Source organism: Lynx canadensis, chromosome C2, assembly GCF_007474595.2.
Source record: "Lynx canadensis isolate LIC74 chromosome C2, mLynCan4.pri.v2, whole genome shotgun sequence".
In the NCBI taxonomy this organism is placed as follows: Eukaryota; Metazoa; Chordata; class Mammalia; order Carnivora; family Felidae; genus Lynx; species Lynx canadensis.
Window position 1 is genome coordinate 2,199,592 of NC_044311.2, and position 23,108 is coordinate 2,222,699.

The 23,108-nt window shown below is 45.8% G+C and overlaps 1 protein-coding gene across 3 annotated transcripts in view; it reads left to right on the forward strand.

Moving 5' to 3' along the window:
- Positions 1-23,108, forward strand: part of GLB1 (galactosidase beta 1) — a 101,458-nt gene that overhangs the window by 49,187 nt on the left and 29,163 nt on the right. For all 3 annotated transcript variants that reach the window (XM_032594635.1, XM_030330413.1, XM_030330414.1), the window contains 5 exons: positions 9,664-9,738; positions 11,905-11,994; positions 15,903-16,016; positions 17,726-17,857; positions 19,519-19,776. In XM_032594635.1, coding sequence (XP_032450526.1) covers positions 9,664-9,738; positions 11,905-11,994; positions 15,903-16,016; positions 17,726-17,857; positions 19,519-19,776 — 669 coding nt within the window. The remainder of the gene's footprint in view (positions 1-9,663; positions 9,739-11,904; positions 11,995-15,902; positions 16,017-17,725; positions 17,858-19,518; positions 19,777-23,108) is intronic.

Sequence of the window (23,108 nt, forward strand, 5' to 3'; positions counted from 1 at the left end):
CTGAAACACATCTGCTATCCTTCTGGTTTTTGTCTCTGTTTTGTTTGTACTCTTTTTCTCTAGAGAGAGAATGGAAATCTTTCCCTTTAGCGTGGCTTATTGAAATTTGTTTTTTAGAACGTACTGAGCGTTTTTTTTTTAATCTTATTTTTTTATTTTTTAAAATTTACATCCAAGTTAGTTAGCATATAGTACAACAATGATTTTAGGAGTAGATTCCTTAATGCCTCTTAACCCATTGAGCCCATCCCTCCTCCCACAACCTCTCCAGTAACCCTCAGTTTGTTCTCCATATTTGAGTCTCTTCTGTTTTGTCCCCCTCCCTGTGTTTATATTATTTTTTTCTCTTCCCTTATGTTTATCTGTTTTGTCTCTTAAAGTCCTCATATGAATGAAGTCATTTGATTTTTGTCTTTCTCTGACTAATTTCACTTAGGATAATACCCTCCAATTCCATCCACGTAGTTGCAAATGGCAAGATTTCATTCTTTCTGATTGCCGAGTAATACTCCACTGTATATATATACCACATCTTCTGTATCCATTCATCCATCGATGGACATCTGGGCTCTTGCCATACATTGGCTATTGTTGATAGTGCTGCTATCAACATGGGGGTGCATGTGTCCCTTCGAAACAGCACACCTGTATCCCTTGGATAAATGCCTAGTAGTGCAATTGCTGGGTCGTAGGGTAGTTCTATTTTTAGTTTTTTGAGGAACCTCCATACCGTTTTCCAGAGTGGCTGCACCAGTTTGCATTCCCACATACTGAGAGTTTAGAAAACAAAAAGTTTCACATTTTGTTTCTGATAATGTTATATACATATTTAAGATTATTATCAAAATTGAGGCAATCTCTCTCCAGTTCTTTCATATATGAGCTTGAGAATTTGGAGACATTTCTACAGACAGGTCCTGGCCCCAGACATTTGAAACCCTGTGTCTCTTGCACAACCCCGTACTTCTGAGGCTGGATGCCTCAGGGCACCATCAAGTGATGTGCACGTGAGTCAGCCTGTTGGGTGTGGGGAATGATCTGTTGGTGATAGCGTATCCAGCCACCGAAGTGACAAGGAACTATGTAGATGTAGCCAACACCCAAATTAAATAAACCCCACCTCAGCTCTCCCTGGGGTGCATCCCAGAGATGCCTGCGGCGAACTCCAAAGCCTCCTGACTTGGGACACAAGGCAGCTGGCGCAGAAAGAGACAAGGGTCTTAGCCTGTGGCGGTTAAATGAGATGACTTCTGCAAATTTTACAAAAACCCGTGACCATGTGAACGCACTGCTGGGACCCTCCCTGGGGACATTTCCGGATGCAGGAGATGAGCCAGGAGGCTGCTGACGTAACCTAGAAATGAGATGGTGGTGGGGGCGGCGGGACATGGAGAGGAAGCAATAGATTTGGAAAATGTTTCGGGGGTAAAATCGGTCGGATTCGGTGACTGCCCGCGTGCAGGTGTGAGGAAGCGTGAGGAGGCACTGATTTGTCTCGGTTTACAGCTTTCGGTCGGATAACCGGATGGGTGTTGTGGTCAGCAACAACCATGGAGGACTGCAGGGAAGGCACGGGCCAGGAAGGGGAAGGGGGAAGAAAGCTCTGCGCTGGGTTTGTTCAGCTCCAGATGCCTTTGGGGACATCCGAGTGGAGGTGTCTATCCGGCAAGTGCCTCACTTAAGAGGGAGAAGCTCCAAGAAGCAGTCATTAGGACAGGTCATCGGTGGAAGGGGAGGCTAAAGTCCAGGGGAGGCTGAGATTGCCGATGGAGAGCTGAGCGAGAAGGGCAGTGGGCCAAGCGGGGACGAACCCAGGGGGTCCCAGCGTTTCACCAGAGGGCACAGTAAGATGAACCCGTGAAGGAGACAGTCTCCAGAAATTAGTATAATTCAATAGCTTATGATAGATCGTAGCTTACCACGTGGTCCTTTTTTCCGTCTTCTTCTTTTCGGTATTTCAGGTTTGGAAAAGAGAAAAGAACCGCTTTAAAAGTGGGATCTGTCTTACGAGACTTTGTAGACTTTCAGTCAGCTGGTCTGCTTGCACTGAGGAAAAGAATGGGATCATAAAAACCCCCACTAGAGCTGCCTCTTCCTTCACCAAAGACGTAAAAGGCGGAATGGGTCTCTTCTTTAATCCATTTCAAGAGTAAGCTGGGTGTCGACGGACAATATCTTTCACTGATGTGGATGCCCAGGGTGGATAATTTCCCGTCAGGCTGCAGAAGCCTGTGCTCGGTGATGAAGGCTCCAGGTGGCCTTTGGCATGTGACTCTTCAAGGTATGACAAAGCTCATGACATTTGCATTTTCTAAAATACTCTCTTTGCTGTGGGTAAAGCTCAACCAGACATGGTTAACACTTTGACCTCGAGTATGAACCATGAGACTGTAGGGCAGCGCCCTCCTCCTCCCTACCGATTCCCGAGAGGGGCAGTGGTGAGTTTATTTTTGTACGCTTTTGAATGAATTTAAGACCCATTTTCTAGTCTTGTTACAGCTCTTCCTAAGGATTCTATCAAAGATAAAAGTCCAGCTGGCTTTTTGGTGATGGGCCATTATTACAGAAATTAATCAAGTTGTACATTGAAGACCTTGATAACTGGAGCAAATATTAGGATTCCCTGAGGTGGACGCTGGGGCTCGGTGGGGACCGGGGATGTGAAAATGGCCAAGGTGACTTTTACTATTTCAGAGCTTAATGAAGTCTGAAACTTGACCGAGGACCAGTCTACACCGGCTGATTGATTGTTCTTCTTGGTTTATGGATGGAATGACATTAGCTCAGTGGGTAGACACAAGCTGTCTCTTGTGGATCCACGGTGCTGGTGGAAACACAGTGTTTTATGTCTGATAATTAGGGCTAACGAAGTGACTATTTCATAACAAATGTGAGACTTCTAAAGCATTGCCTGCACTCTTGTGGTTCTAGTGTTTTCCTTTCCTGCAGAGTTGGCTTTTCTGGTTTGTCTTTCAGAGTGATTTCTCTAAAACGCCGATCTGGTCAAGATGCCTTCCATGACTTGGCCTCCTATTTTCCTCAAGCCTCATTTTGCAATTCTCCCCTTCTTGTACATGACTCTCCGGCCTGAAAATGAAGGTGCATAAGATTCCGTGAATAGGACAGTACTGTTGATACCTCCCAGCCTCTGCACATAATGTTCCCTCGCCTTCACCCATCTGGAAAATGAGAACACACTTCAGTTACCTTCTCTGGGACGTTGTCTTTGACCTGGCTCTGCAGTTAGTCGCGTTTTAACTTCTTCTACCGCCTTGCAGTGTGGACATCTTGAACGTGCTACTTCCCATAGTGCATTGGTGCCATTTGTTTACGCACATTTTTCACAGTCTGGATTAGGCTGTTTATGTCCCCAGTGCCAAGCGTAGGACCTGACACAAAGTCCTTTCTTAATAAGAATTTGTTAGAAGAACGAATGAAAACGTTAGAGATCTTGGGGAAAGAGAGGTTGGTCGCCATTGAATCTATTGGATTTGACTGGGACAAGAGCAGCTTCTGATGTTAAATTTGTCCAGCTAAATAGGCAGGATAAGAAGCAACATTTATGACCAGTATGAAAACTCTGATTAAAGCACAGATTATGACAGAAAAATAAATTAAGGTTCTGAAATAGTGTTTTGGAATATTTATCCTTTTCTGAAACATTAAATTCGTTTGATACAAGATTAGGATTTTACTATAAGATAATCAGTGAAAAATCACTAAGCTTGTTGAAAAGAAAAGACGGAAGATTGGGGCAAATGGGATAGACAGATGGAGACTTAATATCAACATTATGATGAGCTCTTACCACTGATTTAAAAAAACCAACATCGGGGCGCCTGGGTGGCGCAGTCGGTTAAGCGTCCGACTTCAGCCAGGTCACGATCTCGCGGTCCGGGAGTTCGAGCCCCGCATCGGGCTCTGGGCTGATGGCTCAGAGCCTGGAGCCTGTTTCCGATTCTGTGTCTCCCTCTCTCTCTGCCCCTCCCCCGTTCATGCTCTGTCTCTCTCTGTCCCAAAAATAAAATAAAACGTTGAAAAAAAAAAATTTAAAAAAACCAACATCCAGATTGACAATTGGGTGGAAGATGTAAACACGTATAGACATTTGGTGAAAACTTTGGCATACGCTCTATTAAGACTCATATAAAATGCTTCTATCATTTGACCTAGTAACTCTTCACTTGGTGCTTTATTGAAAATATTTTTTTTTTAACCAAGATGATGCTATAGACATAAAGTTCATTGTAACACTATCTGTAATATCAAGAATTGGAAATTATCTAAATCCTAATACCGAAAGGATGGTCGTATCCATTTGGATGTAATATGCAGTAGGGGCATCCGGGTGGCTCCGTCGGTTAAGTGTCCGACTCGGGCTCAGGTCATGATCTCGTGGTTTGTGAGTTCGAGCCCCACTTCGGGCTCAGTGTTGACAGCTCAGAGCCTGGAGCCTGCTTCCGATTCTGTGTCTCCCTCTCTCTCTGCCCCTCCCCCACTCACACTCTGTCTCTGTCTCTGTCTCTCTCTCTCTCTCTCTCTGTCTCTGAAAAATAAACATTGAATATATTATGCAATAAATAAAATTATTGTCAGTATTTAGACATGCCAAAAGTACTTTGGGTAAGTAGCAGTAGCAAATTACAAAACCGTCTCTAATCTTTCATGGCATATGTGCATAAGGAGAGGGTCCAAGAGAAGAAAAAGGTATCATGGGGTGTTTTTGTCTCTGGAATTATGTTTAATTAATAGGAGACACTGTCTCTTGTACTGTTGTACAATAAAGGAGGTGAGGTGGAGCGATAGAAACAACACTCGACTTGGGGTCAAGATCCCAGCTCATTCCTTTGCCCTGTGATTCTCTTGAGCAAGTTCACCAGTCTCACCTCTAAAAAGGAAATACAATGACGGACTGTAAGGGCCTTTGTGCATAACAAGGGAGACGACCAAACTAGTACAGAAGCATTCCATCCCTGTGAGCTCAGTGTAGGTTAAGGAAAGCTGCCTGTGCCGCGATTTTTTCTTCCAGTGTGATAGAGGAGATTGCAGCCCTGCTCACACTGGACGCTGGACTCCACCTTGACTTTCGGAGTTAGATACGACATGGTCGCTACTATGTGCAGGTGAATAGGGGACCTCAGCAAACAAATTAGACGACTCTCAGTTCCCCTCTGTGGATTTGTGTTTGCTGCTTCTATTGGCCTTAGTGTGGGCTGGAGGACGAGGCAGGGAGACTGCCACAGGAGAATGAGTGTGGCTTAGGACTGTCAGGGAGGCTGGGAAGAGAGATTTCCCATCTTGTCTGTCTGAGATCCACAGATACAACTACTTGGCCTCACATTCATTTTAATGTGAATCATGAAGATCGTTTTAATGTGCCTATTTTATTTTATTTTATTTTATTTTATTTTATTTTATTTTATTTTATTTTATTTTATTTTAAGAGAGAGAGAGAGTGCGCAAGTGAGCGAGGGGCAGAGAGAAAAGGGAGTGAGGGAAGCGGAGCTCACCCGAAGCAGGGCTCAGGCTCACTGATGTGGGACTCAAATTCATTGAAGTCAGATACTTAACTGACTGAGCCACCCAGGTGCCCCTCATTGTATTTATTTGAGAGAGAGAGAGAGAGAGAGAGAACCAGCTGGGAAGAGGGGCAGGGGGAGGGAGAGAGAGAATCTTAAGCAGCCTCCGTGCTCAGCACAGAGCCTTGATGCGGGGCTTGATGCTGTGACCCTGGGATCATGTCCTGAGGTGAAATCAAGAGTCGGATGCTCAACCGACTGAGCCACCCAGGCACCCCTTTAATGTGCTCTTTTAAAAATGTCACAGGGGGGTGCCTGGGTGGCCCAGTCAGTCCAGCGTCTGACTTTGGCTCAGGCCATGATCTCACGGTTCGTGAGTTCGAGCCCCACGTCAGGCTCACTGCTGTCAGCACAGAGCCCGCTTCGCATCCTCTGTCCCCCCCTCTCTCTTCCCCTTCCCTGCTCACACTTGCTCTCTCTTTCAAAAATAAATAAACATTAAGAAAAATTGTTTAATCTTTAAAAATGTCACAGAACTATCAATTCATTGAATACTAGAAATACAGTTCAAGATGGATGGCTGACCACATACTTATCTCTTCTGCCTTTCAAAATGTTATTAAATGATTAAAAATGGTATTTTTTTAAATGAAGCCATCAAGAGGGGCACTATCCACGCATAAGAGATTTCAAAAAATTTCTGGGTAACAAAAATAGATGTAGGTGACTAAGGAAGTAGCATGAGGAAGTCTAGGTCCCCAGTGAGTGTGAAAGGGGATTATTGAAACAGGTTAACAGGGGTGCCTGGGTGGCTCTGTCGGTTAAGCATCCGAGTCCGGCTCAGGTCACGATCTCGCGGTTCGTGAGTTCGAGCCCCGCGTCGGGCTCTGGGCTGATGGCTCAGAGCCTGGAGCCTGTTTCCGATTCTGTGTCTCCCTCTCTCTCTGCCCCTCCCCCGTTCATGCTCTGTCTCTCTCTGTCCCAAAAATAAATAAACGTTGAAAAAAAATTTTTTTTAAAGAAACAGGTTAACAGGGAGTAGATTACTCTTAAAGAACCCTAGAGAACCAGGGTCCTGGAAACGCAGATGTGACAAAAGACAGAATGAACAGCTGAAAATGGGAAGGCTAATGGAACTGCATATTTCCCATCAGGTCCTCCACTTTGCCACCCCTCTTTCAAATGGACTGTCCGTCAGGGAAGCATCTTTTTAATAGTCAGAAAATTAGAATTAAAAAAAAAAAGTGTGCAGCCTGAGAGCAAAAACCTTACATATCATGTCTGACTCCCTCCCAAATCACCCTAAAACAGTTCCCCACTGAACAAACCTTGCCCTTGTACACAGAGCAGGATTGGCTTAGAGAAGATGGTTATGCGAATGCTGGTGCATTCATTTGCATTACCATTAAATAAGAATGGGTGGCCAAGGGTGGCCGGATGTTTGAAGACATCCATAAAACCTGTACAGGAAAAGAGAAAGACCAAAATGAAGTAAACAGAAAAATAACCTCAAGGCAACAGATAATTCAGGACAGAAATGAGAGATCTTAAGCAAAGCCGAGCAGACCCTCTCAAATTTATATCTTTTAGAGACATTTGGAAAGATGTTGCTTTCACACTATAAGAATGGGATACTTTGAAAAAGGAGCAATTAAAGAACAAAGAAGGCTTCCCCAAAATAAAAAGATAATCTCCTAGAAATTAGAACCAGAAGACAGATTGAAGTAGAGAAAAGATGAGAGATACAGAGGAACAATCTAGGACGTCTAACTTACTTTTAAGGGGAAAAGATGAAGAAAAGAAAATATTAAAAAAATACAGAATTTTCTTCTAAAACCAAAAAGGATATTTGAGTTGCCCAGAATAATAAATGTAAAAAACACACAAACCCAAACACATCCTTGGAAAAAAATGAAAACATAGAGAATAAAGCACTTACAAGCTTCTAGAGAGAAAAAGCCAGTCACCTTTGAAAGAACAAGAATCATCCGGTGACTCACACCGAATGATATGGAGGGGGCAAATCTTGCCTTCTAAGGGAAGATGATTTTCAGTATAGAATTCTATACTCATCCAAATTATCGATTTAATATGCCATTTTCAGACATTCAAAAATTCAAAAAATTTCCCTTCCTAACCTAAAGGCAGACAGGAAAAGAGAGAGTAATATTTATATAATTATAATCATGTGAACACTGTTGATTGATTTTGAATTTAGAGTCAATATACAGGTGGTGGGAAGGTGTATGGGTACAGGACAGACTTTTTAACCTTGACAATGTAAAAGTATAACTGATAATTTGGGGGTGGGAGTAGGGAAGAGAGCTTAGGAAAGGGTGCAAATAGACTTACCTTAAAAAGTATGGACACAGGGGCGCCTGGGTGGCTCAGTCGGTTAAGCGTCCGACTTCAGCTCAGGTCACGATCTCGCGGTCTGTGAGTTCGAGCCCCGCGTCGGGCTCTGGGCTGATGGCTCAGCGCCTGGAGCCTGTTTCCGATTCTGTGTCTCCCTCTCTCTCCGCCCCTACCCCGTTCATGCTCTGTCTCTCTCTGTCCCAAAAATAAATAAACGTTAAAAAAAAAAAATTAAAAAAAAAAAGTATGGACACAAAAGATCATCTTAATTGATGGAACTAAGAAATAGAGGTATAGTATTTCAAGCTACAAAGGTAACCAGTAGAGAAATGCTGATATAACCATGTTGGCAAGAAAGAGAGATAGCCAGAACCGTACACGTGGGCTAAATTCTCATGTATTAAATCAATAATGTGTTCAAGGGATGAAATAAGAAATAGCAGATAAGTATAAATATAGAAACTAAAAGATGCAAAAATGGAAAAATTAAATGGATTTAAAATGGTTTCCTCTGAAGAATAGCACAAAGAGAATAGTCAGGAAACTATTGCTTTTCATTACAGCAGTCTGTCGTCTTCCTTTTTAAGTACTTTAAAAAATGGAAACCGAGGAGCGCCTGGGTGGCTCAGTTAAGCGTCTGACTTCGGCTCGGGTCATGATCTCGCGGTTCGTGGGTTCGAGCCCGACGTCGGGCTCTGTGCTGACAGGTCGGAGCCTGGAGCCCGCTTCGGATTCTGTGTCTCCCTCTCTCTCTCTCTGCCCCTCCCCCACTTGCACTCTGTCTCTCTCTCAAAAATAAACCTCAAAAATTAAAAAACATAATAATAAAAATAATTTTAAAAGATGGAAACCGAAGGAAAGGAAGGGAGGAAGAGAAGAATGGAGGAGGAAAGAAATGTGGGGAGCCTGCGAGATCATAATGCAATCTGCTTGGAGGTGGACACAGACTTCTAAGACTTGGCACTTACATCTTCTAACTCTAATTTAAGTGTGTGTGTGTGTGTGTGTGTGTGTGTGTGTGTGTGTTTAGTGTATAGTAAGGTTCTATTTTTATTTTAGTTTTTGGCTTTTATTTAAGAAAAATTTCAAACTTACAGAGAAGTCTCGAGAATAAAAGTAGTACATCAAGCGCTCGAGTATTCCACACCCAGATTTACCCAGGTCAACATTTCACTCTCTATGCTTCATCATTTTCCCCTCACTGCCCCCTTGGGTTTTCTCAACCACTGGAGGGTTACATGCAGTAACCTTTAAATACTTTACCTTTACCCCTAAATACTTCAGTGTGTGTTTCATAAGAAGAGGTAGGAATATGCTCTTACATAACCACAGGAAATTTAACACTGATATCAAACTTTAATCTATCAGTAAGATTCAACCTGTGAGTAATACTTTTCCTTACTTACAGCTACCTCCCTTCAAGATTCTGTTTGGCCCTGGGCTTTTTCCTTTTCTCCCCCCAACTCCAACCTTCTGCCATCACCTCATTCTCTCCTTGTTTTTGCTCTCTGCTTTGAAGTCTTTTCTTCTATAATTATTTGAATGATTCCTGGAGTTTACAATGCAGACATACACAGACACGCACACACACACGGAAGTAAAAGCTTTACCAAACCCTGTCTGGCGGGGGAAACCTTTTGTTCCTTTGCCTTTCCAAAAATCACCCGCACTATTGTTCGAGTCTTTGAGCCTCCTTTTGAAAACTGAATTGTATAGCTACGTTTCTGAGGTTTTAACAGCTTTTCTTTTTTCTTTTTTTTTTTTTTTCTTTCTCCACTCTGGTTTCTAGTTTGAAAAAGTACCAGAAGGTTTTATCCCTCCATCTACACCCAAGTTTGCATATGGAAAAGTTGCTCTGCAAAAGGTAAGAAAGAAAATAACAGAACTGTTGGGAGTGAGGGGGTGGAATTTAGCAGTTGTGAGTGAAAGTGTCACGCTGGGGAATTGGTTCTATCTTTCTGTGAATTGGTTTTCTTTGAGACTGATGGGGTAGGTGATGTTTCTGGGAAAATGGGGACGTGCATGTGTCACATTGACGGGGTGAGCACATAGGGCATGAGCAGGAGTGGGTGGACGTTTGTACATCATTCAGGTCATTTTGGTTCAATTACCAGTCATCCAAAGCAGCTTCAGGACCTTTGTGGGAATAACATGCCACCTTGTTATGCTTGGTGAGGTTCTTTTTCCATAATTTGCGTTTTTTTAGGGAGTTCTCCAAAGCCACAGGCATTGTCATAGATCTTTGCACATGTAGTGTGCTTCCCTCCATCTCAAAATCATGTACTGATTTTTGGGCTCTGGTTTATTTGGTAAATGGGACAGCAAGGGGGAAATGGCTAGAAATTAATCATAAAAAGGAGTTGAAGACATTTTATTCTAGGAAAGAGAGAAAGAAGGGAGATTTCATTTCATTGTCGGGAGTGACGTAAGCCAAAATCAATTTGTTTTGACCATCTGTGTCTTCAGGATTTCCCCTTTTATAATCCCTAACTCCTACATCTGTTAACTCACAAGAGAAAAAAAAAAAAACCACAAGCAGTTACACATTTCTTAAGAATCTTGACATTCTAAAATAGTGTAAGTTTTTATCTTTAACCAAAATGCCAAACACGACTGTATAATTTTTCCGTTCGTGAAGCCCTTTGATACTGTGATTGGTTGAGCTCCTGTGACATTTTCCACCTAGCGTCGGATATGTGTGTTACATTCTACAAAGAATGTGGTCTCTTTGCGTGATAGGAATCTTTCTTTAGTTTTGATCAGACTTGAATCACCCTTGTAAACGGAGTATCTTCTATTTTTCTCCTTGCTGCTGGCTACTTGAGGAGGTTGATTTGTTTTGGAGCTGCGAGAAATGTATTTTTCTGCAACAGAAAATAGGTACAAATATTTAATACAGCAACATTGCTAAAACAAAACAGAACTAGCATAGTACCAAAAATACATTCTATTTGCCATGAAGGAGAATTGTGTGAGTAGAAATAGCTTTTCCTTATGAACTAAATGTTTACAGTTTAAGACAGCAAATTAGCACGCAACTGAATTCAGTTGATGTGGGACATGGTTTATGGAATAAACTGTTTACCGTGAGTGGAATTTCTTTAGTTGTCCACATAGAAAAGCGTCCATGTGAGTAGCTGAACTGATGGAATTGTACTTAAGGTTTTGTTTTCCCTTATGTTACACATCAGCAAGGTATCCCTGCAAAAGTGTCCATAAAATTTCTAACCAGTGTCAGTCGCGGGAAGTCCTAGGTTCAGAGCCAAACCTAACTGCAGACCTTGGCTCTGCCGTTGCTCCTGTGAGGCTCTCTGAGAACCTGTTTCCTCATCCCTGACCTGGGGACGGTGATGGCTGCCCCACCCGGCGGTTGTAAGGATTCACTGGGGTGTGCATGCAAGGTGCGCTCACCTGGGCTTCGGCAGGCACTCAGCGATCGGTAGCTGCCATCATCCTGTTGCTACCTCGGAATAAGCCTCCTGGGTTGTGAGAGTACACGATCGTCTGGACCAAATGTAGTAAGCATTTATTGAGTGTCTACTATGTGCTGGGTATCGGGTGAGCACCACACAGACTCTGCCCTTAAGGAGCTGACACAACGGCGAGGACGGCAAAGGTAAGCGGCCGGTATGTGAAGCAGGCGTGGAAAATAGGCCACAGTCAAGTTCAGAGGAAGGTGCAGTCCTGGTTACTTCCCTCCGGGATGCTGGGGAAGGCTTTAGAGAGGAGGCAGCCTCCGAGCCTTGGTTTTCATTCATTTGAAGGGCCTTTTGTATAGAGGTTGTATTTGCGAATAGATGTGCTTGACACGCTTTACGACCACCGTGAGTTATTTTTCGTCGAGAGTCAGGGGATGGATAGCGATGATTGAAGGCAACTGGGGGTCAGCACTGAGCGGAATTTTAACAGTTTAGGTCTGTTTAGGGATTTGGTCCAATCCAGTAATGTCTTTGATAATTTGCAAATGGCATTAGCCTCCGCTCTGATGACGAGGTGACAGTGAGTGAATGCTGGTCTTGTTTCTTTTCAGTTAAAGACGGTGGAGGACGCTCTGAACGTTCTGTGTCCTGCTGGGCCCATAAAAAGCCTTTATCCGTTGACGTTTATCCAGGTGAAACAGGTAGGCCTTCAGAGGTAATGCTTCACCCTTCTTCTACTGACAAAAGGGTGCTTTCTGCACTGCCCTGCAGGGGCTAAAGTGGTAAGCAGATAAATCAGGTCCCGTGTCAATTCGCCACCAATTTCCAGGCTCTCTGTAACTGTAAGTACCACGCGGTGGGCTGGTCCTTCCTAGATTCCCCCCACCCCTTTCTTCTCATGCCTTGAATAGGCATAGCTCAACCTGATTCAACATAACTCTGACTGTATTTCTGATCTAATTAGTCTTGATTACTAGAGGAAAACCACCATCTTAATGCGCAAAAAGACCATTTAATTATTTGTCCTCAGTTAGCTGAAAGGTGTAGGGACCGTGTTCTCAATAGGTTAGGTCCTTAGAGGTTTTTCCTGCTTGTGAAGGGAGCAGAACAATGCCCGCGTATGTGTGGTGAACCCAGGCACCGCCTCGTATGAATTTTATTTCTTATTTATTTATTTTAAGTGGGCTCCACGCCTGACATGGGGCTCGAACTCATGACCCTGAGACCAAGAGTTGCACACTTGGCCGACTGAGCCAGCCAGGTGCCTGCCCCTCATATTTATTTGAAATTTTTTCCCAGCTTTTTATTTTGGAAATCTTCAAATCTAAAAATGTTGCAAGAAAAGTGTAATTTACACCCATGTAGCTTTCACCTGGATTCACTGAATGTTGACAGTTGGGTCTGTGTGTGTATACGCAGTCAACTGCCCTTTTTTTTTTTTTTTTTTTTTTAAATTTTTTTTTTTCAACATTTATTTATTTTTTGGGACAGAGAGAGACAGAGCACGAACGGGGGAGGGGCAGAGAGAGAGGGAGACGCAGCATCGGAAACGGGCTCCAGGCTCCGAGCCGTCAGCCCAGAGCCCGACGCGGGGCTCGAACTCACGCGAGATCACGCGAGATCGTGACCTGGCTGAAGTCGGACGCTTAACCGACTGCGCCACCCAGGCGCCCCTCAACTGCCCTTTTTTAACCATTTGAGTTTGTGGTCGGTATCCTGACACGTCACCCCTAAACATTACAGCCTATATCTTTTAAGAAAAAGGGCATCTTCCTATATGAACGCAATATGATGATCACACTTAAGAAATTTAACGTTGATATAATCTTATTTAATGTGCACTCTATAGTCAAGTATCCAATAATGTCCTATATAGCTTAACTTTTTTTTTTTAATGTTTATTTGTTTTTGAGGGAGAGGAGTGGGGGAGGGGCAGAGAGAGAGGGACACAGAGGATCACAAGCAGGCTCCACGCTGACAGCAGCAAGCCCGATGCGGGATTTGAACTCACAAACCATGAAGTCGTGCCCCGAGCCCGAGTCAGATGTGTAACCGACCGAGCCAGCCAGCCACCCCTTAACTTTTTTTCAGTCCAGTTTCCGATCCATGATCACACATCGCGTTTAGTTCTAATGTCCCTTTTTTCTTCTTTCCTCTGTCGCTATGCCTAAGTCTTGTTTTCCCTCTCTCTCTTTCTCGTGGCGTGGACATTCCTGAGTTCGGGCCAGTTGTCTTGTAGACTTCCCCTCACTGACGAGATTCAGGAAAACACTTTTGGCATGGACGTGACAAAGGGGCTGTGTCCTTCTCAGAGTGCCATGTCAAGATGTCCATGAGGTCACTTTGTCCCCTTGTTGCGATGTTAAGTTTGAACACCTAGTTAGGATCTCAGTCCCATTTTTTGAAATGGACGCTTACCTGGATCCCCGTGATGACTCTCTGTGGAGATCCCCTTCTGGAAGGTGTCTGAACCGTAAGGTAATAAGACAGTGGCGTATCTAATCTTAGTGTATTTTGCCTCTGGTTACTCTTTTTACACTTGTGATTTTGTTCTAACAACTCTGTTGGATCGATACAGTGAGTAATTAAGCCCTCCTTTCATGAACACTGCGTAGAATCCTTGCTCCCGTTCCAGCCAACACCTGCTGCGTCCGCGTCTTCCTCGAGAAAATACAACCCGCCTTTTTCACCAAGCAGGGGAGCGTCTCGGACAAGACACGGTCAGGTCACTAGAGCAGCTGGAAGCTGGGAAGTGAATTCCAGGTTGATGCATAGACATCTGCACTCACTGTTCTTTGCCAGACCCTTCTGCTCTGTGATCTCTGGCCAAGGCAGTGCTCTAGGACTGGGGGCACTCCCTGGGCCCTGGCTGTTTCGGGTCTGGGGCCAGCCCACTGAGTGTTTATTTCCAGCGAAACCCTGGAGAGCGCAGGTGCAGGCAGTGGGATGCAGCCCTGCTCCTCTGCCCCCACCCCATCCTCACCCCCACCCCCACCCCCACGCCCCGGCGGCCGCAGCCAGCTTGGCAGGGAGCACTGTGACCTCTGCTCCGTCCTGGGAGCCCTTCCCCAGTGTTCCTCAGCCTCTGAGCCAGGACTTACCTCTTCAGTTACTTTGAATAGAAAAAAACCAAACAAACAAGAAAAAGGTGGAGATTTGGGGTCTGGGAGGGAGGGCACCCTTGTGCATGAAGCCTTGGGTGGTGGCCCCAGTGACATTTCTTGAGTTCAGCCCTTTCCTGCAACACAAGAACATGGGTTAACGTGTTTATTTTTTCACCTCCTCTAAATCCCCTTCACATTTGCTGACATACACTGCCTTGCTTTCTGGGCTCTAGACGTGAGGAACTTTTTCTCTGTCCCACACTGGATGTCTGTGGGATCCCCCTGGATGACAAGATTTGGTTCCACTCACCCTGCCTAACATCCAGGGCAGGAAAGTCACCAGCTGAGGCCAAGGGTGCTGTTTGTTGCTGCGGCTGATAGTCTAGGGCCTTCATTTCGGACCAGGGGTACCAGCATCTCTGGCTTCTGACTTAGCAACCGGTTACACCCTCATCTCTCACTGTCTCTGTTCCCGCCACCCCCGTCCCTCCACTTTAAACAGTTTCTGATTGACTCTTGTTTTGTATGTTAGAGCACATTTAGCCCAAGAACCTGGAAAATGTTTCACCAACATTGTTGGCTTCGTTGTCTTTTTTTTTTTTTTTCAAGATTTTTTTTTTTAATGTTTATTTATTTTTGAGAGAAAGACAGCACAAACAGGGGAGGGGCGGAGAGAGGGGGAGACACAAAATCCAAAGCAGGCTCCAGGCTCCAAGTTGCCAGCACAGGAGCCCGATGCGGGGCTCGAACCCACAAACTGTGAGATCATGACCTGAGCAGAAGTCGGACACTTAACCAACTGAGCCACCCAGGCACCCCTAAGATTTTATTTCAAAATAACCTCTACACCCAATGTGGGGCTTGAACTCATGACCCGGAGATCAAGAGTCACATGCTCTACCGAGGGGCGCCTGGACAGCTCAGTCGGTTAAGTGTCCAACTTCTGCTCAGGTCATTATCTTGCGTGGGTTCGAGCCCCGCATCGGGCTCTGTGCTGACAGGTCGGAGCCTGGAGCCTGCTTCGGATTCTGTGTCTCTCTCTCTTTCTGTCGCTCTTCCACTCACACCCTGTCTCTCTCTCTTTCAAAAATAAACAAATATTAAAAACATTTTTTAAAATTTTTAAAAAGTCACATGCTCTACCAATTGAGCCAGTCAGGCCCCCTGTTTGCCTTTTTTTGCTGTGTTATGTTGTGTTTTTGAGGTAATGTAAATAACCTCTTGATATGTATGACAGGATCCCCCTGAGTGACTCTGGGCAAATTTCCTTGTGTGGGCAAGGGATGTCTGATAAAATGCTTTTCTGGATTCCTTGCTGCGACTGCTACGAGAGTGTACGATCTAAAAATTTAAGCCAGATCTTTCAGACTGAATTTTTGCTGGAGGCTAGAGAAACACTTTATTCCTTACGATTCTAGAAACAGCACTTTCACACAGATCGAGGTGGCCAGGCTATCTTTTTTTTGAAAGAGTGATGTATTTTTCTTCCTTCTTTTTGTCACCAGTATTTTGGTTTCGTGCTATACCGAACAACGCTTCCTCAAGACTGCAGCAACCCCACACCCCTGTCATCACCCCTCAATGGAGTCCGTGACCGCGCCTATGTCGCCGTGGACGGGGTAAGAATTGTCTCTGAGCTGTGTGTGTCTGCCCCAACAGGGAGATGTGTGGTCTGTGCTTGGAAATGGGGCATTCAAGGCCTTTCGCACCTTTCTACCCTCCGGCTCTGCCCCTCCTCTCGATGTCCCTTAGCTGTGGCCCTTGCTTGCTGATGTGGCCTCACCCCTGCTCCCTCTGCCTACACCTGGAAGGGTGTGCTCAAGCCAGCCCCCTCCGTGGAAACCTTCCTGGTCTCCCCAGCCCAGGCCGTCCTCTCTGACCAACCACAGGATGTCACCCATGTCTCCTTTGCTCCTGGAGGACAGGCCCCATTTTGAACACGCGGGAGCCGCGATTCGTTTAACTCTGTGCCTTCATCCTGCATGAGAAATTCTATGCAGAAGGATTGTTCATGGTAATCATAGCCACAATACACAAAGAACTTTGTTTCACAGCGCAGGGAAGAAACATTAGAGGATTTCCATTCCTTCCACTGGAATAATCATGTGAAAAAGCACATGAAGAGATTTTTCTAACCGAGGAAATTTGTTCAGAAATTTTTAAATTGAAATGTTTCCATTCTGCTGTGATCAAAGGCTTTCATTTCAGCGGGAGCACGTTTCTAGGACACCATGTATATGTTGCCCGCGTATATACTGACAGCCGTTGTGTGTTGAATTCCAGTTTAGGGGTGGGTTGTCTTCGTGAATTCTAGTCAGTATAACTTCAGTTGTTTGTTCTCATTCTATTATATAATTTTCGTGGTTAATGCATCCTATCAGGTATTTTGAGGTGAGACTACTCCGCCTAACTCTCTGATTTTTATCTCATTTATCTGATTTTTTGTCTCCTCTCTCCGCGTTGTTTAGAAGCCACTTTTTATGACTGCCTTTGTGCTGTGAGAACACGGAGGGGCTCCCGTAGTAGGAATCCCCCCCCTGGAGTTGTCGGGTCCGTTCCCTTTCTATTAAAAGTAGACGTGCAGTGGGGCGCCTGGGTGGCGCAGTCGGTTAAGCGTCCGACTTCAGCCAGGTCACGATCTCGCGGTCCGTGAGTTCGAGCCCCGCGTCGGGCTCTGGGCTGATGGCTCGGAGCCTGGAGCCTGTTTCCGATTCTGTGTCTCCCTCTCTCTCTGCCCCTCCCCCGTTCATGCTCTGTCTCTCTCTGTCCCAAAAATAAATAAAAATGTTGGAAAAAAAAAATTTTTTTTTAAAAAAAGTAGACGTGCAGTAGGGACGCCTGGGTGGCTCGGTCGGTTGAGCGTCCGACGTCGGCTCAGGTTGTGATCTCACAGTTTGTGGGTTCGAGCCCCGCATCAGGCTCTGTGCTGACCGCTTGCTCGGAGCCTGGAGCCTGCTTCGGATTCTGTGTCTCCTTCTCTCTCTGCCCCTCCCCCGCTCATGCTTTGTCTCACTCTGTTTCTCAAAAATAAATAAAGGTAATAAAAAAAAATTAAAAGAAAAAAGACATGCAGCAAACATCCCAGAGCAAAGGAAGCCAGCCTAGACCTTCCCTTGCTCTGAGCTGTGCCTGGTGGGTTGCCTGTTTTGGAAGCAGTGTTTGGAGGAACTTGGCCACCTGGCCGGTGGCTTGGCAAAGGGGCCAGCAGAGCACTGTCTCCCGAGTCTGGTGACACCTCAAGGCAGGAAAATGAGTGTGACGGCTGAGCCAGCCGAGCTCTGTTGCCCTTCTCACCTCAGTTAATTCCCACCGGACTCCGACCCCACAGGTGCCCCAGGGAGTCCTGGAGCGAAGTTACGTGATCACTCTGAACATAACAGGGCAAGCCGGAGCCACTCTGGACCTTCTGGTGGAGAACATGGGGCGTGTGAACTATGGCAGATACATCAATGATTTCAAGGTAGGACCAGCCTCGCTGTCGAGGTCGATAGGACTGTGTGTGTGCCACCCGAGGAAGTCTTTGTAAAGCCATTTAAAAACTCTCGCACATACGTTCTTCTCCTCCAGCCCTGTTCAAGTAGAAGCGGTTTTTAAAAACACACACACTTTGCCAAGTTTGGTGATTGAACCTGCCATGATTTGTTTTGCAACTTCAAAGCTCGAGTATTTTGAGGACCTGCCCTCCTCTGCAGGATGAGAAAGTTGAGCTTTGCAAAGAGAACCCTTCCCTCGTGTTCGGGTTCGGTCATCCTGTGGAAAGAAGGAGGAAGCCTCTCCACCAAGCTTTTCCTTTGCTTAAAAAAGCCCACCTAGCTCTCGAAAGGGGCTTCGTGGCCAACCAAGCCAGCTTAGCATTTGGTCCGTCTCAGCATTGGGTGTGGACCGTCCGTGACGAAGCCTTGAGGCGTAGGAAGGCTTTTCCCTTGGTGCGTGGCCTCTCACCCCTGCTGGTTCCTCTGTGTCCGGGTGGCTAGCCCCGGCCCAAATGTTGTTCTTTGGAAAACATTTTCAGAGCACGATTCGGCAAACATTTGTTAGGCTCATGCTCTGCACGAGGCTCCGCCAGCTGCAAGGATGTTGAGATACAGGCTTCCCCGCAGATAGTTCCTCATCTGCTAGAGGACAGCAGGCACCCATGGAAAGATTTATGGCATCACTCGGCCTAGGCCAGAACAGGTGTGTGGGACTGTTTTCCTGACCCCGTTGATGCGGCTCAGAGGCAGGGCAATTACACTCCTAGGGAATGACCGTGCAGGGGCCACCTTTGTCTCCAGTAGAGATGTCCCGGTTAAAGTCCTTGTGCTCAGGCTGTGGCTAGTGGCCTTCCTGCTTGGCTGTCACAGGCCACGTTGGCCCGTGCAGTGACAGGCATTCTTGTGTAGTCTCTGGCTGTAGTGCCCAGCAAAGAGCCTGGCACATGGCTGCCTGACCAATGTTTATTGGATTTACTAAGTGGGCAGTGGAGGCTGGGTATCGAGAGGTGGCCTGGGAGAAATTTGGGACCTGACTGGGAATGGAGAAGTTCGCCACATAAAAGGCAGGGAAGAGGAAGCTAGGCAAGCCGTGAGCATAGGCCTCGATGGGGCCAGGGACGCCCCAGCCCGCTAACCCGCTGGACAAATAGAGCAACTCCAGCATGCAGGTCTAAGGGTCACCATTATCGTCACTTCGTGTGTAGCCTTTCCCAGATATCAAAGTATTCTCGTTTACGCCGCCTCGCTGAGTTCCCCAGCCGGTGAACGGACTCGGTGCGATCATCCCCGAGTGCTGCTGAGGGGCTCAATGCCAAGACTGGCTCCTGGTTATATGAAGGGGCGGGTCTGCCCCCCTCCCCCACTACACCTTCTGCATTCCTGACTCCACGCATTCTCCCATTCCATAGATTCCATCATCCCTTCCATTCAGCGATGACTTTGAACCAAGCACTCAACATGGCGGGCACGGGGTCGAAAGCTCTGGCCTCAGGCAAGATGCCACTTTGGTGTGCACCTCATTTGAGTCTCATTTGCTGTTGGTGTTTCATATCCCAGTTTGCTTTCCCTAAGAATTCAGGGTAGGGACACAGAGACACTTGACGCCTTTTTCTTCCCACCCCAGCTCATTACTGTTTCTCCTTTACAGGGTCTTATTTCTAACCTGACCCTCGGTTCCAGTGTCCTCACGGACTGGATGATCTTCCCGCTGGACACCGAGGATGCAGTGCGCAGCCATCTGGGAGGCTGGCATGGCCGTAACCATGGCCGTCAGGATAATAAAGCCTTTGCCCACCACTCGTCCAACTACACACTCCCGGCCTTTTACGCGGGGAACTTCTCTATTCCCAGCGGGATCCCAGACTTGCCCCAGGACACCTTTATCCAGTTTTCTGGATGGACCAAGGTACGTGTCTTCATGGAAAGTATTTTAGTTCGAGCCTCAAAGATCTGCTTTTCGGCTTCTGATAAAGAACCAAAAAGAGCTGCTGATGAGACGCTGTGTGACAGTTTGGGAGCAGAGAGCTTTCTGTGTTCGTTTACCCAGTCCTCCGTAGTGGCACCTTGGCAGACCTTCGGGGACTCGATGGCCAGCCGGAATGCGTACCGTGTGCCCCATTGTCACTGACTGACAACTTCCTTTAGCAAGTGATGGCTTTCTGGCTTCCCCTAAGAAAAACCGTAGCCCTTTGGATACTGATTATGAGGGACACGTTCTGTTTCTCTTGAAGAAGATTTGGCCCAGGCAGGGGGTGGGTCTCTGGGAGAACTTGTTTTCTGTCCATGTCCAATGCCTACTTCTGTACCCCCACAACACTCCACTTTCATACAGCCTTGCACCCTGGGGGCGCCCACCGTTGTCTCTGTGATCTTCACCTCTTCCTTGGCCATTTTCCTGACTGGTCACCCCCCACCTTTATTCTTTGAAGCCATCCACGTATCTTCCTTTGCCGTTGTCTTCTTCATTTCAGTCCCATTTTCACCCTGGATGACCTTACCATGACTCAGTTTTGCATTCAACAAGTATTTTTCAGTGGCTACTATGTGCCCAAGCTTCGTGCCGGGCACTAAGGGTGCAACAATGAACAAAACCAACTGTGGGACTTGCCCTCATGGGACTTACACTCTAATTGGGGAGACAGACCCAAATCATACAGTCACCCAAATGAGATGGCAAGATGGCAGCTGCAGTGGGTGCTAAAAAGAAACATGGGAGTTGGTAATAACTGGAGTGTTTGACCTTGTCAGGGAGGTCAGGGAAGCGTTCCCTGTAGGAGTGATGCATGACAGAGATATGGAGGATAAGTGGGAATTGCCATGGCAAAAGGGGGAGGGAACCATGTTGCAGGCAGAAGAGATAGCATGTGCAAAGGCCATGTGGTTGGTTAGGGGGGAAATGAGGGGCGCAAGGAACCAGTAAAGGTCCCAAATACATGGTTTGGGGGTGGAGTGTGGTTCAGAGAAGAGACTAGAAAGTGGGTAGAGATGAAATTGGAATAGGCCAGTTACACCACATTAATGTCTCGTCGTTATGGTGAGAGCCTTTGAAGCAGGAGAGTGCCATGACATGATTGTGATGCGACAAGCCTCTCTGACCCCAGGTTGAGTGAGGGTGCCTGTGGATTTGGGGGAAGCTATCTAGGTGGCTGGACCGTAGTCCCGGGGAGAGACAGGGATGGTGTTAGCTAAGATGGAGAGGATATCAACTATCTGAGAGATATGTGAAAGTAAATCAATGAGATGTAATGATGGATTGGATATACCCTGGATGCCTCTTAGGTTCCAGGCCGGTGGCTGGGCAGATGGTACCATTTATTGAAAGAAAAGATTTCCAAAGAAAACTTGGGCTGGGAGAGGGAGATCATGAGTTTGGATTTGGACAGATTGAGTTGCAGAGGCCTTTGAGAACAGCTGAGCGAAGGTGCAGGCGGAGGACTGTGGGCCCTGTGGGTGAAGTCAGAGGAGGGACCTGGGCTGGGAGTATATGCAGGAGATCATCTGCGTGTGGATGGCCATTGAAGACGTGGGATGGAGGAGGTCCTCTAAGGAGAAGGGGTGGAGAAGGAAGCAGAGAGGCACAAACGTGGCGGGCAGAGAGTGAGGAGGAGAGCTGGCATCTGTGTTGCCGAGGGGACAAGTGAGAGGAAGACAGAAGCTCTTCTTCTACTGGATTGAGCCACGAGGAGCTCAGTGGGACCCCCAGGAAGTATATGCCAGTGGAGCAAAGCCTCCACAGGCTGCATCGCACGCTACTGAGGAGCGTAAGGCAAAGAAACGAACGCCCGAACGTAAATTTGGATACTTGAATATAAACGTTCTTGCTGAGAGTTTTGACTCTGGAGAAGAAAAGTATGTAAATAGCTGAAAGAGAAGAGGGCAAATGATACGCGCAACATTTAAGAAATGCCCTCTTATATTTTTTGCTTTTTAAATGTTTATGGAAATACATCATTCTGTTTAAAATATTTTCTAATTTACCTAATTGTCTCTTCTTGGACTGGTAGATTATTTAGAAATGTGTTATTTAATTCCCGTATGTTTTGTTTGTGGGTTTTTTTTTTTAGTATGTCTTATTTTTATGGATTTCTAATTTAATTCCTCTATACAATTTCTAGAAGATGGAGAAAAGTCTTTATGACCTTGGATTAGGCAAAGACTTTTTATTTTTATTTTTTTTATTTATTTTTTTTTAAATTTTTTTTTCAACATTTATTTATTTTTTGGGGGACAGAGAGAGACAGAGCATGAACGGGGGAGGGGCAGAGAGAGAGGGAGACACAGAATCGGAAACAGGCTCCAGGCTCTGAGCCATCAGCCCGGAGCCTGACGCGGGGCTCGAACTCACGGACCGCGAGATCGTGACCTGGCTGAAGTCGGGCGCTTAACCAACTGCGCCACCCAGGCGCCCCTAGGCAAAGACTTTTTAGATTTGACACCTAAAGCGTGATCCTTAAAGGGGGAAACTGATAAATTGGATTTCATCAAAATTAAAAATGTTTGCTCTTCAAAAGATATCATTAAGGAAATGAAAATCCAAGCTACAGACTAGGAGAAAATATTTTCAAATCATATATCTAGCAAAGGACTCGTATCTAGAACACATCAAGACTTCTTACAACTCAGTAATAAGAAGATACACAACCCAGTCACAAACTGAAAATTTCGCCAAAGGAGCTGTACAAATGGCTGATAAGTACATGAAAAGATGCATAATGCTCAACACCATTAATCATGAGAAAAGTACAAATCAGGGGCACCTGGATGGTTCAGTGGGTGAAGCATCTGACTCTTGATATTGGCTCAGGTCACGATCTCACGGTTGTGAGACTGAGCCCCATGTCGGGCCCTATGCTAACAGCGCGGAGCCTTCTTGGGATTCTCTCTCCCTGCCCCTTCCCTGCTCGTGGGGGTACATGTGCACATGTGCTCTCTCTCTCAAAATAATAAACTTAAAAGAAAAAAGTACAAAATCCAGTGAAAAATTACTTGACACCCACTAGATTGGCTATAATAATAACAGATGGAGAGTAACAAATGTTGGCAATGATGTGGAGAAATGAGAACCCTCCTACGTGACTTGTGGTAATGTAAAATGATACAAACACTTTGGAACATGGTTTGGAAATTTCTTCAAAGGTTAAATGCAGAATTACCATAGGACTGAGGAGTTCCACTTCTAGGTATATGCCCAAGAGAAATGAAAGCCTATGTCTACCCAACGACTTATATGAAAATATT